Below are 14,662 nucleotides of genomic sequence, written 5' to 3' on the forward strand. Positions count from 1 at the left end.
TGCAGTAACAAGCTCCATTCAGTAATTTATTTTTTGCAGAACAACAGTGACTCACCATTTATAACATGGTAAGTGCTGAGAAGGCTTAGTTGAAGAGCAAAAACCAGAGATCAATTCATTCATAGATGTCCTAAACAACAGAGATGGAATTATATTCCTTCCAGTTGCCTTGAAAGAAATAGCAAATAAGGTTGTGTACTCAGAAAAAATATTGTGACTACATCTGCTTAGCTGCAGATTAATGTTTGAAGGACGAAAAAGAATTGTACTGGACAAAGCCCCATGATGAGAGTTAATGAACCTGGTGACTTTTCAGGTTATTTCTATTTCTGACCTCACTGATGGTGTAGAAATGCAGATAGGGTTGTCTGGTTATGTCTCATTGTAAATCAGATCTGTGCTCCATTATTTGAATGTTTGTTCTATAAATATTCTGAATTTTCTTTGTGCAAGAAGCAGTGTTTAATTTGTATTGTGTTAAAAGGCAAGTGAAATCCTGTATACAGGAGCTGCAAAATAAATTCATGCTTGAAATTTCTCACTTTAGAAGTCTGTTGTAGGATGAACACTTGTTTGAAATGCACCTGAGACACCAGCCTGCAACCAGAATTGCGAGTGATTACTAGGCTGAAAAAATACATTTTACTACAGAGCAGATTTTATCTCCATACATAAAACAAGAAGTAGACAACACACCAGATATTCAGGAAGGTCTGTGGTTTTAGGATAAATTTGTCATTCTGTACATGTGTACAGCAAAAACAAGGAGAGATTTGAAATGACACGATGCAGAAAAATTTCCAAACGTTCCATATTCCAGTCACATTAGGCTTCAGATCTGAGTTTTTGTTTCAGCTTGTGTTGCTTGTAAAGAATCTGTAAACAGCAGTGGAAGACAGGTCCCACTTGATACTCCCCATGTAACAGAAAGTCATTGCTTTTCTTAAATGAAGCAAAACAACAGCCCTGGCAGTGAAAACACATCAAAGGTTTCCATCAAACCGTTGAAGTCAGAAGCATGTTTTAATTATTTTAGATATGAAACAGAAGCAGTTGGACTCTAACAAAAATTTCTTGCTACAGATCATCCTGTGGGGTCGGACTGAGAAATGCCTGAAGGAGACCACAGAGGAGATCAGGATGATGGGGACAGAGTGCCACTACTTCGTCTGTGACGTGGGGAACCGTGAGGAGGTCTACCAGCAAGCCAAGGCCGTCAGGGAAAAGGTCTGGGAAAAATATGCTTGGGAGGGTCACCTTGATTTTTTATTTTCTAAGTTATCTGATGTTTACATTCTTGTAACAAACTTCCTTACACACTTTATGCAAATAACTTATTTTTTTGCATTCTTTTATAGAGGAGAAGAAATTTGATGGACTGTTGGTTTTTGTCCAGTGTCATTGGAGAGGTGGCGCTGTCACCCTCCAATCCACTGTCACTTTTAAAAATCGATAAATGCTGGAGTCAGAAATTAAAAGCTCTCTTTTTACCTTAAAAGAGCAGCATGTAATAATAAAAGAACACAATAACATTGTGTTATTTCATGTCTTATAGTGACAGGAGGGAGCTGAAGGAGCTGGGGGCTTCACTCTGAAGAAAAGGAGACTCAGGAGGAGGAGACTCATTATATATAATATATATATGTATTGTAGAGGCTCGGGAGGAGGAGACTCATTATATTTATATATATCTATATAATTATTTATTATATATATATATGTATAATTATATATTTTATGTATATAAATATATAGTAGAGTATAATCCACAGATTATAAATTCTGCCCCTTGGCATAGTTTACTCTGGAGGTTTCATGGATCACTTCACACATTTCAGTGTTAAAGAACAGCCCCCTCTATAGAAAAGGAGATTCAGGAACAGAAGACTCATATATAATATATAATAGATAATAGATAATACATAATAGATAATAGATAATAGATAATTTTATTATATATTTTATATTATACAAGGCAATAGTGGAGGCACCATCCCTGGAAGTGTTCAAAAAGCATGTGGATGTGGCACCTTGGAGACGTGGGTTAGTGCTGAACACAGAGGTGGAGCTGGGTTGATGGCTGGACTTGATAATCTCAAAGGTCTTTTCCAACTTAACAATTCTGTGATTCATTATTTGATGAGAAAAAAAAATATTGGGAAAAAAGAAGGGTGACCATGCAGATTAGATTGTACAAAGTCCAGCTAGCTATATGAGGTGATGCAAAGGATTACAAAGCCCATAGGCAAGAGTGTCAAAAACTGTGAAAATAACGATGTATTTGGGCAATAATGGCTATTCAGCTCTCTGATTTGTGGAGAGAGATACCTTTTATCACAAGCCTTTTCTTTGCAGGTGGGTGACATCACCATCCTGGTGAACAATGCTGCTGTGGTTCATGGGAAGAGCCTGATGGACAGCGACGACGATGCACTGCTGAAATCCCAGCACATAAACACCCTGGGACAGTTCTGGGTAAGAGAAGCTCTTGTGTCCCATGTAGCCCGAGTTGATGTCTCAGTTTGGAAAGACAGGAGTCTGCTAAGGAAGGCAGGAGCATCCCCTGAAATGGAGAATGTAAACCCTCCCCACCCCTCTGAATTGCTATGAATTTTAAATTAAGGGGCTCTCGGGCAAAAAATATGGGAGCAGGGAATAACAGTTCTTTAACAGGGAAGAAAATAAAAGGATAAAATAAACAATGCAGTAAAACAAAACAACACTGGCAGAGTCAGAACCCAACCTGACACCCTGTGGGTCAGGCTGTTGGCAGCAGTCCCATTGGAATTGTGGCTCAGCCCTCCTGCAGTGTCAGGGGTGGTTCTGCTGGAGCAGGGATCCTGGAGAAAGGTGCAGTCTCTGCCTCTGAAGATCCAGTGGAAGGAGAGACAGCTGCTGTTCCTCTGGGGAATCCAGTGGAGAAGCTGTGCTGGTGTTCCAGAATCTCCAGATTATATCCAGGTAGGAATGCTTGGCTCCTCCCTCTGGGCTCACATCTCCCAATGGGATGCTGTAGTTCTTATCAGCCATGCAGTGACATTCAATGGCTGTTATCAGCAGATGTCTCCCCAGAGGGAGGAGTGATTGTGGAAGAGATAAAGAAAAACTGCCCACTTGACAAAAGACAACTGCCATACAGATGGTAATGGAACACATCTTGCCTTGCAGTCTGGAAACGGTTGGGGAGGAGAGTGACAGATTACAGCCAGTAGGTCTTTCTAAGGGATGCTTGGTAAAACCAGTCTGTGTTGAAAACAAGAGAGAAAAAACAATGTGAGGGGCAAAGGCCAGAGGAAAGAGGTCAAAAATTACCATAATTTTTTTAGTACTCAGTTTTTAATGCTCTTTATTCCCATTCTGTGATTTCCAGTCACACATTTGATGTCTTTGTCAAAGCCTGAGCTCACAGAGGAGTTTCCTCTATGGTGATGAGAAGGGAACATCAGAGGAGTGTGGGACTACAGGGAAGGGAGCTGTGAAACTCAGTCCATTTGGAATCAGACAATAGAAATGAAAAAGAGCTTCTTGTGATTTCACCACTTAGTGGAAGACTTTATCCTGTAAAAGTTCTTAAGTATAGAAGGCACTGTTCATGGCCTTTATCTATGGGTACTGCTTATATATGTGTTAGGAAACACTTTTATTGTGTTTCTACACAAACTTTGCTCACTTAGAACCTCAGAAAATGACAAAACAAGGTCCTCTGCCACTCCTTCCCTTACATAATGAACAGGAACACTTGGGCTTGTTGTGTCTGTGTCACCTTATTTTTTTCAGTCAGTGCTGGTTTTGTTGTATCACTGCTAAGCATTTTTTTTTTCTTTTCTTCTTTTAACTCTCTTATTCTTCAGACCACCAAAGCATTCCTGCCAAGGATGCTGGAGCTCCAGAATGGGCACATTGTTTGCCTGAACTCAGTCCTGGCCTTGTCAGCCATCCCTGGTGCCATTGACTATTGCACCTCCAAAGCCTCATCCTTTGCTTTCATGGAGAGCCTGACCCTGGGGCTGCTGGACTGTCCTGGAGTGAATGCCACCACAGTCCTGCCCTTCCACACCAGCACAGAGATGTTCCAGGGCATGAGAATCAGGTCAGTCCAGGGGAGCTGGAAGAAAGCAGCTCATTTTAAATGAATCATCAGAATACACTCCTAATTAATGCTTCATTTAGTTAAGAGAATTTGATGTCTCATTTGGCTGCCTGGGAACAGAGGGTCACTTTAGGCCACCTGGGAGCCATCAGACTGGTTCCCTCAGTGTGCTGGGATATTCCTGCACCACCCTGGCTGCTTCTGAGAGAACTGGAAGCTGCTTTTCCTTGCATTTTTAAGCCATACCAGAGGGGAAGCCATCTGCAATGGTTATGCAAAAGGACCAGTCTACAAATTACTTTAGAATTAACAGTACAAGTTCCTTCTTTATTCACTGGAATACTTAAACATTTCCCAGTGAAAGGAATGACAGCCACTTACAGAAGTGAGAATATCAGTACCTCCTTTTTACCCCTGTCCAAGAGAACAAGTAGTGGCTGTCTAAATTAATCTTTTATAATGAGTAAAATAACCTCTAGTACAGATTGTGCTCTCTTAGTCAAGAAAATCTGCAGTGTCAAGCTATTGCAGGAGCTGGGAAAAGCTTTATGTTTGGTGTTAAAAGCAATGGAGGAAAATATTTGTCTTTCACCTGTCAAGGATTTGAATCAAGCAGAGAGGAACAGAGAGTAAAAGGAAAAACGCCATCACTGAAAAGGCAGCATTTGGTGTTGGTTTGCATTCAAATTAGGAAAAACCCTGAATCAGGGCTCTGATTACTCTCTGCCACTTCTCCCTGAGGGCACCAGCATGTACATTCTTAACTGTTTAGCTAACCCAGTAGTACTGGTTGGAACTGGGCTTTCTGCTTTGGGGCTTTTGGGCTGGAACTGGAATTTTCTGCCTCTTTTAGAGACATAGCCTGTCCTGAGGATGTTTAAAGGCCAGTTACCAGCAATAACTTAGAGTAGCAGGACTCGGACAGTGACACCTTAAAGAAGGAGCTTGGTTCACCTGTAATTATTTTATTTTCTCTGTTCAGGTTCCCTAGTCTCTTCCCTCCTCTCAAGCCAGAGACAGTGGCCAGGAGGACAGTAGAAGCTGTTCAGATGAACCAAGCCTTCCTGCTCCTGCCATGGACAATGCATGTCCTTGTTATCCTAAAAAGGTGAGTATTTCCTTTGCCCAGCACAGGGAAGGTTGGCTCTGTGTCTCTTCCCTGAGGCAGAGCTCAGGCTGGCTGGAACTGCTCTCTCATCTCAGCCATGGAAGCAAAAGGAAGACACTTTGAAATTCCCTTTGGAGATGTTTTCTCTTTGTATAACCCCTTAGGAAACCTGTTTCATTCCCAAAATTTGGATTCCTGAGGTGTAAACTGGATTTTTGTCCAGGGAATTTCATAATAATTGACTAACACAGGTTGTTGATTGGGATTTATTAAGTCACTTGTTGGACTCCAGGCTTTTTATTTTGCAGGATTTCTGAACCATAAGGCCTTGACATCCCATCTGCATTTAGAGAGAATTGCCTATGTTGCATCAGTGAAACTATTAAATCAATGATTTTGTGTATGATCAGGACTGAAATTTTAAGTTCCTAAGGAAAAAAATTATAACTTCATATCCTGGAATAACCACAGAGAAAGAACATTCGCCTTTGTGTTTCTATGACAGTTTGCACTAAAACCTTTGGAAAAGCTGCTGCAGTCAGGAACTGAAACAAGGCCATAAGACTTTTGTGGAAAATAATTTCAGTATTGCATTTCAAACAAGAAAAAATAATTCACAGTAAATGCTTTGCTCTGAAAGTAGAATTTGGAGTAAAAGTTCCCAGAATTTCTGTCAACAAGGAAAAGGGGCTGTTCCATTTTATTGTAAGAATTAATAAGTTATTTTCCATTAGAGTAGCTGTCAGGAAATCAGATATTTATCCATACCTTAGGATAAGGAGGCCACATGCCTTGCACTACCAGATGGCAGGTTAACCAGAGAATTCAGGTTAAATCTGTATATATCAGAGTATATAATATATAATCTATATTATATAATATATATATTACATTTAGATATATTTATATATAATATATACTATATATATTTAGATAATATAGTACATATCTTATATTTAGAAGGAATAAAACATAATGGTATCTTCCAAGTCACAGCTTTTACAGACTTTTTTTGATAAATATTTCTGTAGAGAAAGAGTGACTGGATGGAACTTTCTCCCTGTAACCTCCTCACAGCAGGAAACTGATGCCAGTTTTGTCTGTGTCTCTCACTAGCTGTTTTTTGAACATTTGTATATTTATATCCATAAATCCATATTTACACATCTCTCATTAGAACAGATTAAGGGATTTGTCTCATCTGCTGATTTTCTTTCTGCTTCCACACCAGCATTCTCCCCCAGGCAGCACTTGAAGAAATCCACAAGTTTTCTGGGAGCTACACCTGCATGAACACTTTTAAAGGACGAACATAGGCTGGCACCAGGACTGCTCTGCAGTGAGCCCAGCACAAGCATGAAAATCCTCCAGGACTGGGAATCAGCAGCTCTTGGCTTTCAGCCTGTTCATGTGACTTGTGCTGCTCTGAGGCAACACATTTCTTGCAGGTCATATCCATAGTAACATGACCTTTGCACAGGATTGAGTGAGTGGACTGTGGACCCTTGGAAAGGAAAAAACAGAAAGTGTGAAATGCTTCTATGGTGTTTAATTCTTTAGAGTTCAGTTGTTAAATCTACTCATAGTTTTAAGATGTGATTTTTGTTTCTCAAGTGTCTGTGGGCTGTCTCAGGGGAGAGGCAGCACATCCATCCCAAACACACTCTGTGCCCTCTCTCCAGAGGAGCTGCCACTGGTTTCATTTCAGCTTTTTGAATGGGGAACTTCAGAATTACTTGGAAGAACTAAAAGATATGGACGCTTCATGGACGCTTCCTTCTCTTTCTTCACTTCCCATCCTATGATGAAGCTGTTCCCAGCACACACTGGGGAAGGAGCAAACCATGAGGCAATGTTTTCTCTGCTAAAGGCCACCCAGGACTTCTCTTTCTGGGCCCAGAAAAGCTGTTGTGCTTCCCCTCTGGAGGCTGGACAGGAAGGCTCAGGCAGCAGAGCTGAGAGTTTAAATAGTGGGAGATTCTTTCTGTCACTGAATTCATATGTGAAATTGTTGTTCTGATTTTTTTTTTGTTGTTCATTTCTGATAAAACATAAATATATTTTTAGTCTTAATCCCAGACTGCCACACATGTAGGCAGCAGCACATTGGGGATGAACTAAATCTAGAAACTAAAACTAGAGCCTGCTTGTACAAACATACATTCACTGACACAATCCATGCAGAGGAAAATCCATTATATCAGTCTGCACAGTGAAGTGGAATAATGCTCTAAGACACAGTGCTGTTGTGCTCATGAGATGTGAAATTTGGGAGCACATTTAGCAAAGACCTGATTAAATGCATTTTGAATTCATCTGGGAATAAACCCATTGTGCTTTAGGAACATTGAGTCAGGCACTGATCAGCCAAAATGATAAATATGCTTGGACTGAGGTGCCAGAAGCAGCTAGACATTATTTATTTTTGTAGTGAAATATTCTCTTTGACAGCCTAGGAATGGCAGCACTGCATTCCTGTGCAAAATGCAGTAAGCAGCACATTGGAGCAGTGCTAACAGAGAAATTAAAATAATTGCAATACAGGAAGTAGCAAGTCCAGCTGGAAACACCTGAATGAAGTGCCTCAAGGGTGGATGTGTGATTAAAGGAGTGAATTTAGGGCTCCTGACTCGAATTTCAAGCTTTTCTGTAGATGTCCTGTATGGCCTGGGGCAAAATGGATCATCTGAAGGAGCGCCCTGACCTGCAAAGCAGATATTTCTGGTGTTTCCCTACCTCAAAATTGCAAGTCTGACTACCTAAATGCCTGTCAAAACTCAGCAAATTCAAATGCAACATTTTATAGAGAGTCAAAGCAGTATTTGTTCATAGACCAGGAGCTTCTATACAAAAATTTGGATGAGGAAAAAACCCATATACTAAAATTTATAATCTAAAAGACTTCTGAGGTACAGCAGAAAAGCTGTGAGCTGTGCTTAAAACACTCCTTTGGTTCTGCCACATGGAATGGAGACCTGCAACTGAGATGCAAAGGTGTGAGGGTTAAAATCAAGTCTGACCTTGCTGCAGACCAGTGGATTTCTCCTTTCTGGAGCTCTCCCAGAGGAAGGTGCTGCCAGAAGTGTTGGGGTCCCTCTGCCTGGGTGAGTGTTTGGAGGGGCTCTCCTGCCCGAGTCAGTGCAGAGCTGTAACCTGGAGCACTGTGATGCCTCTGGATATCTGAAATTCCTGGATATCTGGAGAGGATGAAAAGGAACTTCAGTCTCTGGGATTTTGAGACCCACCCTAATAGAGGCTTCCAGCTTTATTTTTTGTCAATTTTTTTGAGAAGCCCATCTCAGTGAAAAGTCAAGTGCCATGAGGGGAGAACCCTTCAGGATTCCTTCCAGGATCTGCCTGGAATACTGCAGGTACCAGGTTTATCAGGAGAAGTTGATATGGTGATACCAACTTCCCCTTGTGCTCTCCGATCCTTTCCAGTTTCTCATTAATCCCAGCTGGGAGTGCCAGGCTTGTAGCTGCAAGTGCAATCACCTGTGCTGAAAGAGCAGCGTCCCCTTGCAATTAAACCTTTGTGCTGAGAATTCTGTTCATTGATAACTTCCTAATGCAGAAATGAGCTAAAAACACACTGGAATCCATATCCACCCCAAATCCTGTCCCTTCAATAGATCTGCTTTTTACCTGCAGCACAAAAGGATGTTGCCTATCTCCAGGGTTGCCTTACACACTGTTGATTTCTTTGTGATGTTTGCTGATGATTTCTTTCTTTCTGATGAATACAAACAAGCCAGGAGGAGCTGAGGCTCATCCTCTCTGCTCTCACACACACACACAGAGCTCCCTGTGCCTTCCCTCAGGGTCCCAGAGCAGACAGCAGGTCAAATAGCAGTCACAGTGGGGGAGAGGCTTGCAGCAAGCAGAAAATGATGAGGAAAACATTAACTTTGCTTTTCAGATAGCAGGGAGGAGTTGGGTAAGAGAGATCCTTCCCTGGTGAGTGTTGCAGACAGGACGGGCTCCATCGATCTGCAAACGTGCACGGAGACTCTGAAAAGTTTTTTTTTAATAGAAAGGCTCCTCTGGAATGCCTGCTGGGGTCTGCTGGGACCTTCCCACATAAGGGTAGGGTTGGGTAATCTTGAAGTGCTGCAAATGTGGACAAGCTTTGTTGAAGCCTAAGGCCTTCTCCGAGGAATTTCCGCCCTTTGATTTACTTTAATTTTGACTTTGCCTGCTCTCTCTGCTGCCTCCTGCTCTCCACTGCACAATTATTTTTTGCCTTCTGTTTTCCTGTGTCATCACTGCACTTTTCTGTGCCACCATCTTGAAGCCAGATGTCATCCTAGAGTCTGGAGTAAATGGAGATTGGGGCATTCATTTATTATCCTGCTGGAGGAATCCAGGTGAAGCTGCAGGAGCAGCTCGCAGGAGTTTCATAGGAAATTAATTTTACTTGCTGCAAACTCTGAAGAAGTAAAAAGAGTCCTCACTATGGCTCTTATCTTGCTGGAGGAATCCAGGTGAAGCTGCAGGAGCACAGGAGTTTCATAGGAAATTAGTTTTACTTATGGCAAAGTCTGAAGAAGTAAAAGAGTCCTCACTATGGCTCCTATACAGGAGATTGCTGCTGGTTTAAAATTTGAATGATAGAAAAACATGAGCTGGTTTGGGACATGTTCCCTTCACCAAAAAAAGGCCAAATTTAAATGGGAGGATTTTTCAGCTCAATGTAGTTTCAAGTGCTGCTGTTTATATTAAGTGATTTTCAGAATTAGCAAGGCAGGGCAGGGACAGGAGGAGTCCTTTGTATTGGAATCTGATCCCTCATGTTGAATATTTCTTTTTGTGGTTTTTGATGAGAAAAAAGTGCACCCTCATGCACCCTGGTGAACTTTAAAAATGTTGTTCCAGCCATGTCCCTGCCCATGGCAGGTTTTAGCAGCATGACAAAAAGGAGTGTGCCCTGAAAGTGGGAGCTGAACCCTCCCCACTCACCCATTGTTCCATTGAGGTCAAAAAGCAATAGAGTCTGTCCCTCAAGTTCTTCTAGAACTGCACAGAAAGTGCCTGGGCAAGTGATTCTGATGTTTGCAAAGAGAAACTTGTTGTACTTTTATGTAATGTGTTAATTAGTGTGGGTGGGTATGATCAGATCTAGTCTTGCAAGCCTTTCCGACAACTCCCTGAACACTCCCACCTTCAGATATTAACAGATAGCACTTGCCAAAGCTCCTAAAAACCCAGTAACAGACTTCATGCAGGCACAGCAAAGTGGGTGCATGGATTTCCAAGAGAACACATCTGCTTGTAGCAGACATTAATGTGGCCCAGTGCCTTCCTCGAGCTGAAATGCAATTGTTGAGAAAAGAACACAAGGTGAGCCTTGGATCATCTCTTTTGTTTTTATTTCTTCACTTGGATTTAATCAATTTAATCTAGGTGACAGCCACTTTTTTGACAGTACTGGTTCCTAAGTTTGGGCTAGAGCAGGATTATGTCAAATGCAGTATTTTGCATTTTTACCAACCACCAGCCCTGGGAATGAGAATATTCTGCACTGTTTGCTGCTCTCACCTCCCCAGCACTCAGATCCTGGCATGTTTGGAGTCTGAGCAAACCTGTCAGTCACCAGCAGCACTTTCATTCTCCAGGGAACTGAATCCTCTTTGACCTCATGCTTTTCTGAAGGAGATGCTGAGCTGTGAGTAGTGGCAGCCACAGATTGAGGGACTTGGAGAGAGGCAGGAGGAGAAACAGAACTTCACCTGCTCCCTGCAGCTCATTCTCTTCTATCCCGTGATTCCTGGGGCAAGATGGAAATTCAGATCCTTCTGCCCCTTTATCACCTCTGTTCTCCTGAGGTCACCTCAGCACCTGATTGTCCCCTGGACCATCCAAGGCATTGAGTCCCTCTGCTCCATTCTGTCATTTTGCTTTCAGCATCACCCTCTCTTTTGTCCTGTGAGCAGATCCTGTGAGCAGAAACTCACACTGACCCAGCCTGCCTGCACTGAAGGCACAAACCTCTGAGACAATTTATATCTTCACACCTTCCCAAAGAGTCCAAACTTAGTTGTTCCTTATAGCTCATCTTTGTTATGGGCATTGTGACATATTAGCACAGAAAAAAAATTGTGTGATGATTTTGTATGCATCATAAAATGATTTTTTCCTGCATAACCTCCTTAAATGAGGGAAGAAAGCAGTGTAATTGGAGAGTGACTGAAAAGTACATGAGAATACAAAATAGAAGATGCAGTCTTGGGGGGATTGTGATGGCCCTAAACAGACAGAGGCAAGATGCCACCTTACCTCCCTGGGGTTATATAATAACAGAGGCACAGAAAAAAATTAAGTGTGATGATTTTTTATGCGTCATATAATGATTTTTTTCTGCATTACGTCCTTAAATGAGGGAAGAAAGCACTGTAATTGGAGTTGGAGAGTGACTGAAAAGTATATGAGAATACAAAATAGAAGATAAGATGAAATCTTAGGGGCAGTGTGATGGCCCTAAACAGACAGAGGCAAGATGCCACCTGACATCCCTGAAGTTATATAACGACAGAGGCACAGAAAAATTGTGTGATGATTTTCTATGCATCATATAATGATTTTTTTCTGCATGAAACCAGAACAATTCCTCCTTAAATGAGGGAAGAAAGCACTGTAATTGGAGAGTGACTGAAAATTATGAGAATATAAAATAGAAGATAAGATGCATTTTTAGGGGGAGTGTGATGGCCCTAAACAGACAGAGGCAAGATGCCACCTTGCATCCCTGGAGTTATATAATAACAGAGACGTGTGATTTCCAGCCAAATGCAAAGTCTATAGAAGTTGTCACTCCTGCTCATTCCAGGGGGTCACCATGCCCTAAAAAGCAGTCAATTAATCTTGTAGCTTGCTGGCTTGGAAACTGCAATGTACTGGTAAGTGATAGCTGACTCTTGTGTTTTTGAGGGAGGGAAAGCAGCCCAAACATGCAAAAACAAGGGTCAGTTTGACTCCCTGCTCACTTTCTCCAGCTGCAAGGGCCATCCATCATGTGTAAGTATTACAAGGACATGGTTGTGTCACTAATCCTGACCTGGTGCTACTAGGTAGATGTGGTTCCATTTCCTACTTTTTTCCTTAAGCAAAAGCATTTTTTAAATAGGATTTCTCTTTATCTGAGTTAATTGTCTCTGTATTGTACAGGCTTTTCACAGAGAGGCATCCCAGGGAAACATGAAATTTCCCTATCTGTGTTAATCAAATTATAATGAAAATACAGAAGTGGAGAGTTCCCATTGGGTGTCTTCCTTCCCCGAGCCATGTGGAACTAAGGAGAGGAACCCTGTTGGAAGATCAATGCCTTAAATGAATCCATCTCAGAAGCCTGCTGAAAATGCTTCTGCCTTCCAAAATTGTGTTCCTGCAGCTCCCTGGGGCATCTGGCACTGAATTTGGTTCCCTGAGCAGGTCACTATCACAGTACACTCATAAAGATTGCACATACAAACTCTGAACAGATTTAAACTTCTGGTCCCACAGGACACTGTTGAAAAATCCAGGTTAAAGAAGGAGGAGATGGCAGTAACCAGTACAAACCTGAGCTCTGGGGGAGAGCTCTGCTCGTCCAAAGATGCCAGAGAGCTCAGGGCACAGCTCCCACCTCCTGCCTCACATCTGAGCCCTTGGACCACAATCTGCAAACCCTGGGCACCAGGATTGCATGAAGTGACATCTTCCCTGATTTTTTATCATCAGACACTTTGTGGTGTGGCCCCAGCTGCCCTTGAGCATCCCTGTTGCAGTTACAGCTTCCCTGTGAGGGGAAGAGCAGGGGCAGACCCTGATCTCTCTGCTGACCAGGGACAGACCCCAAGGGAATGGCCTGAACTTGTGTCAGGAGATGTTCAAGTTGGATTTTAGAAAAAGGTTCTGCACCCAGAGGGTGCTTGGGCACTGGAAAAGGTTCCCCAGGGAAGGGGTCACAGCCCCAGAGTTCAGGAAACATCTGGACAATACTCTTGGGATCATGGTGTGACTCTTGGGGTGTCCTGTGCAGGGCCAGGAGTTGGACTCAGTGATCCTCATGGGTCCCTTCCAGCTCTGCAGATTCTGGGATTCTGTGATTCTGTGATCCTGTGATTCTGTTATTCTGGGATTCTGTGATCCTGTGATCCAGTGATCCCACGATCCTATGACTCTCTGATCAGTGCTCCCAGACACTGGGCTGCCACATGGCAGCATTAACTCCAGCTCTAAGATAAGGAGGCAATTCCTTGCTATCTTTTCCAGGAAAGCCAACTCTTGGTGCCTTTCTTTTTTGCAGAGAGGACTGAAGTAAGTGCAGGGGGATCAGCTTTTCTGGGGTGTTTTGGTGACACGAATGCTGCTGTCATGTGGGATAAGAAAAAAGGGCTCATGTCAGAGGGATGTTAGCAGAAGATAGAAATAGCAATGATGGGAAACAAGTGATATCCAAGCACATAATTCCTGTTCCCAGAGCCTGCTGGGAGCCCTGATTCCCTGCAGACAGGATCAGTTCACTCCAGTCTTACACCTCCCTCAACCCTGCCTACTACAAGTAGCAGCAGAGGTGACAAGCTCATGATCTCTGCTCTCTCAACTGTTAAATGGAGCAAAATAGGTGGTAAAAAAAAATATATAAATCCATCCATCAGAGAGCAAAGCAATTCTTTGGGTCAGGGTCAGCCTTAGAGAATGGAGGAGTCTCTCAGGTACCAGAAAAAAGAAGCCACAGCAGCTCCTGATTGCTGGAGGTCTTGGGCCACATCTCCCCTTGTTAATGTAATAAATGTGGAGGAATATGTTTGACTGAGTTCAGCCGTGGGATTAAACAGAACCCCAGGTCAGCTTGGCTCTCCTCTTTCCAGCAGTAGAATGCATTATGTTCTGTTCCGAGCTCCCATCAGAGCTGCAAATTCATGGACAGCCCTCGTGGAGCCAGGCAATATTTTACTGCTGTTCTAAGGATTGTGCAGAAGACAGTGGAGAGAAACACAAGCAAGCACTATGACATGTGCTTTGGTGGCTGAATAGTCTGTAATTTTCAATATCCTGATGTTTTTGACTATTCAATAGAAGCAATCTCACATGTTTCTCAACTGTCTGCTATGGCCAAAAAACCTTCTTCACCCAGATCAACAATTATAATATTTTTGAATCCTAAACCGCATTCAGTTGTTTCTCTGTTGTCCTGTTGGTTTAGCTGAGGTTTAACAAGCATGTTAATCAAATTCTCAAATATAGCCTTGAATTTCTCTAGAAGTGATCTGATGCTGACATAGAAAAATTTAAAAAATGTTGATGTCCTGTAGCAAAAGTTTCTACATATGTTAAAAAGCACATAAATTATTTACAAACAACTCTGTTTAATTGTGCAATAGAATGCTCTGCTTCCATCATCCCAGGGACACAGCATTGAACCTCCTGGTCTCATTCTGTTTTACACATGCAGAGTCAAAGCATCTTCATTCCAGGTTTAAAAA

The 14,662-nt window shown here is 42.3% G+C and overlaps 1 protein-coding gene across 7 annotated transcripts in view; it reads left to right on the forward strand.

Moving 5' to 3' along the window:
* Positions 1-14,662, forward strand: part of DHRS3 (dehydrogenase/reductase 3) — a 46,181-nt gene that overhangs the window by 21,930 nt on the left and 9,589 nt on the right. For 6 of the 7 annotated variants that reach the window (XM_063177032.1, XM_063177036.1, XM_063177034.1 and 3 more), the window contains exons 2-6: positions 1,084-1,227; positions 2,356-2,475; positions 3,852-4,090; positions 5,073-5,198; positions 6,430-10,538. In XM_063177032.1, coding sequence (XP_063033102.1) covers positions 1,084-1,227; positions 2,356-2,475; positions 3,852-4,090; positions 5,073-5,198; positions 6,430-6,514 — 714 coding nt within the window. In that variant the 3' untranslated portion in view covers positions 6,515-10,538. The remainder of the gene's footprint in view (positions 1-1,083; positions 1,228-2,355; positions 2,476-3,851; positions 4,091-5,072; positions 5,199-6,429; positions 10,539-14,662) is intronic. The other variant, XM_063177033.1, reaches the window with a different exon arrangement.

Source organism: Melospiza melodia, chromosome 26 (assembly GCF_035770615.1).
Source record: "Melospiza melodia melodia isolate bMelMel2 chromosome 26, bMelMel2.pri, whole genome shotgun sequence".
Classification (NCBI taxonomy): Eukaryota; Metazoa; Chordata; class Aves; order Passeriformes; family Passerellidae; genus Melospiza; species Melospiza melodia.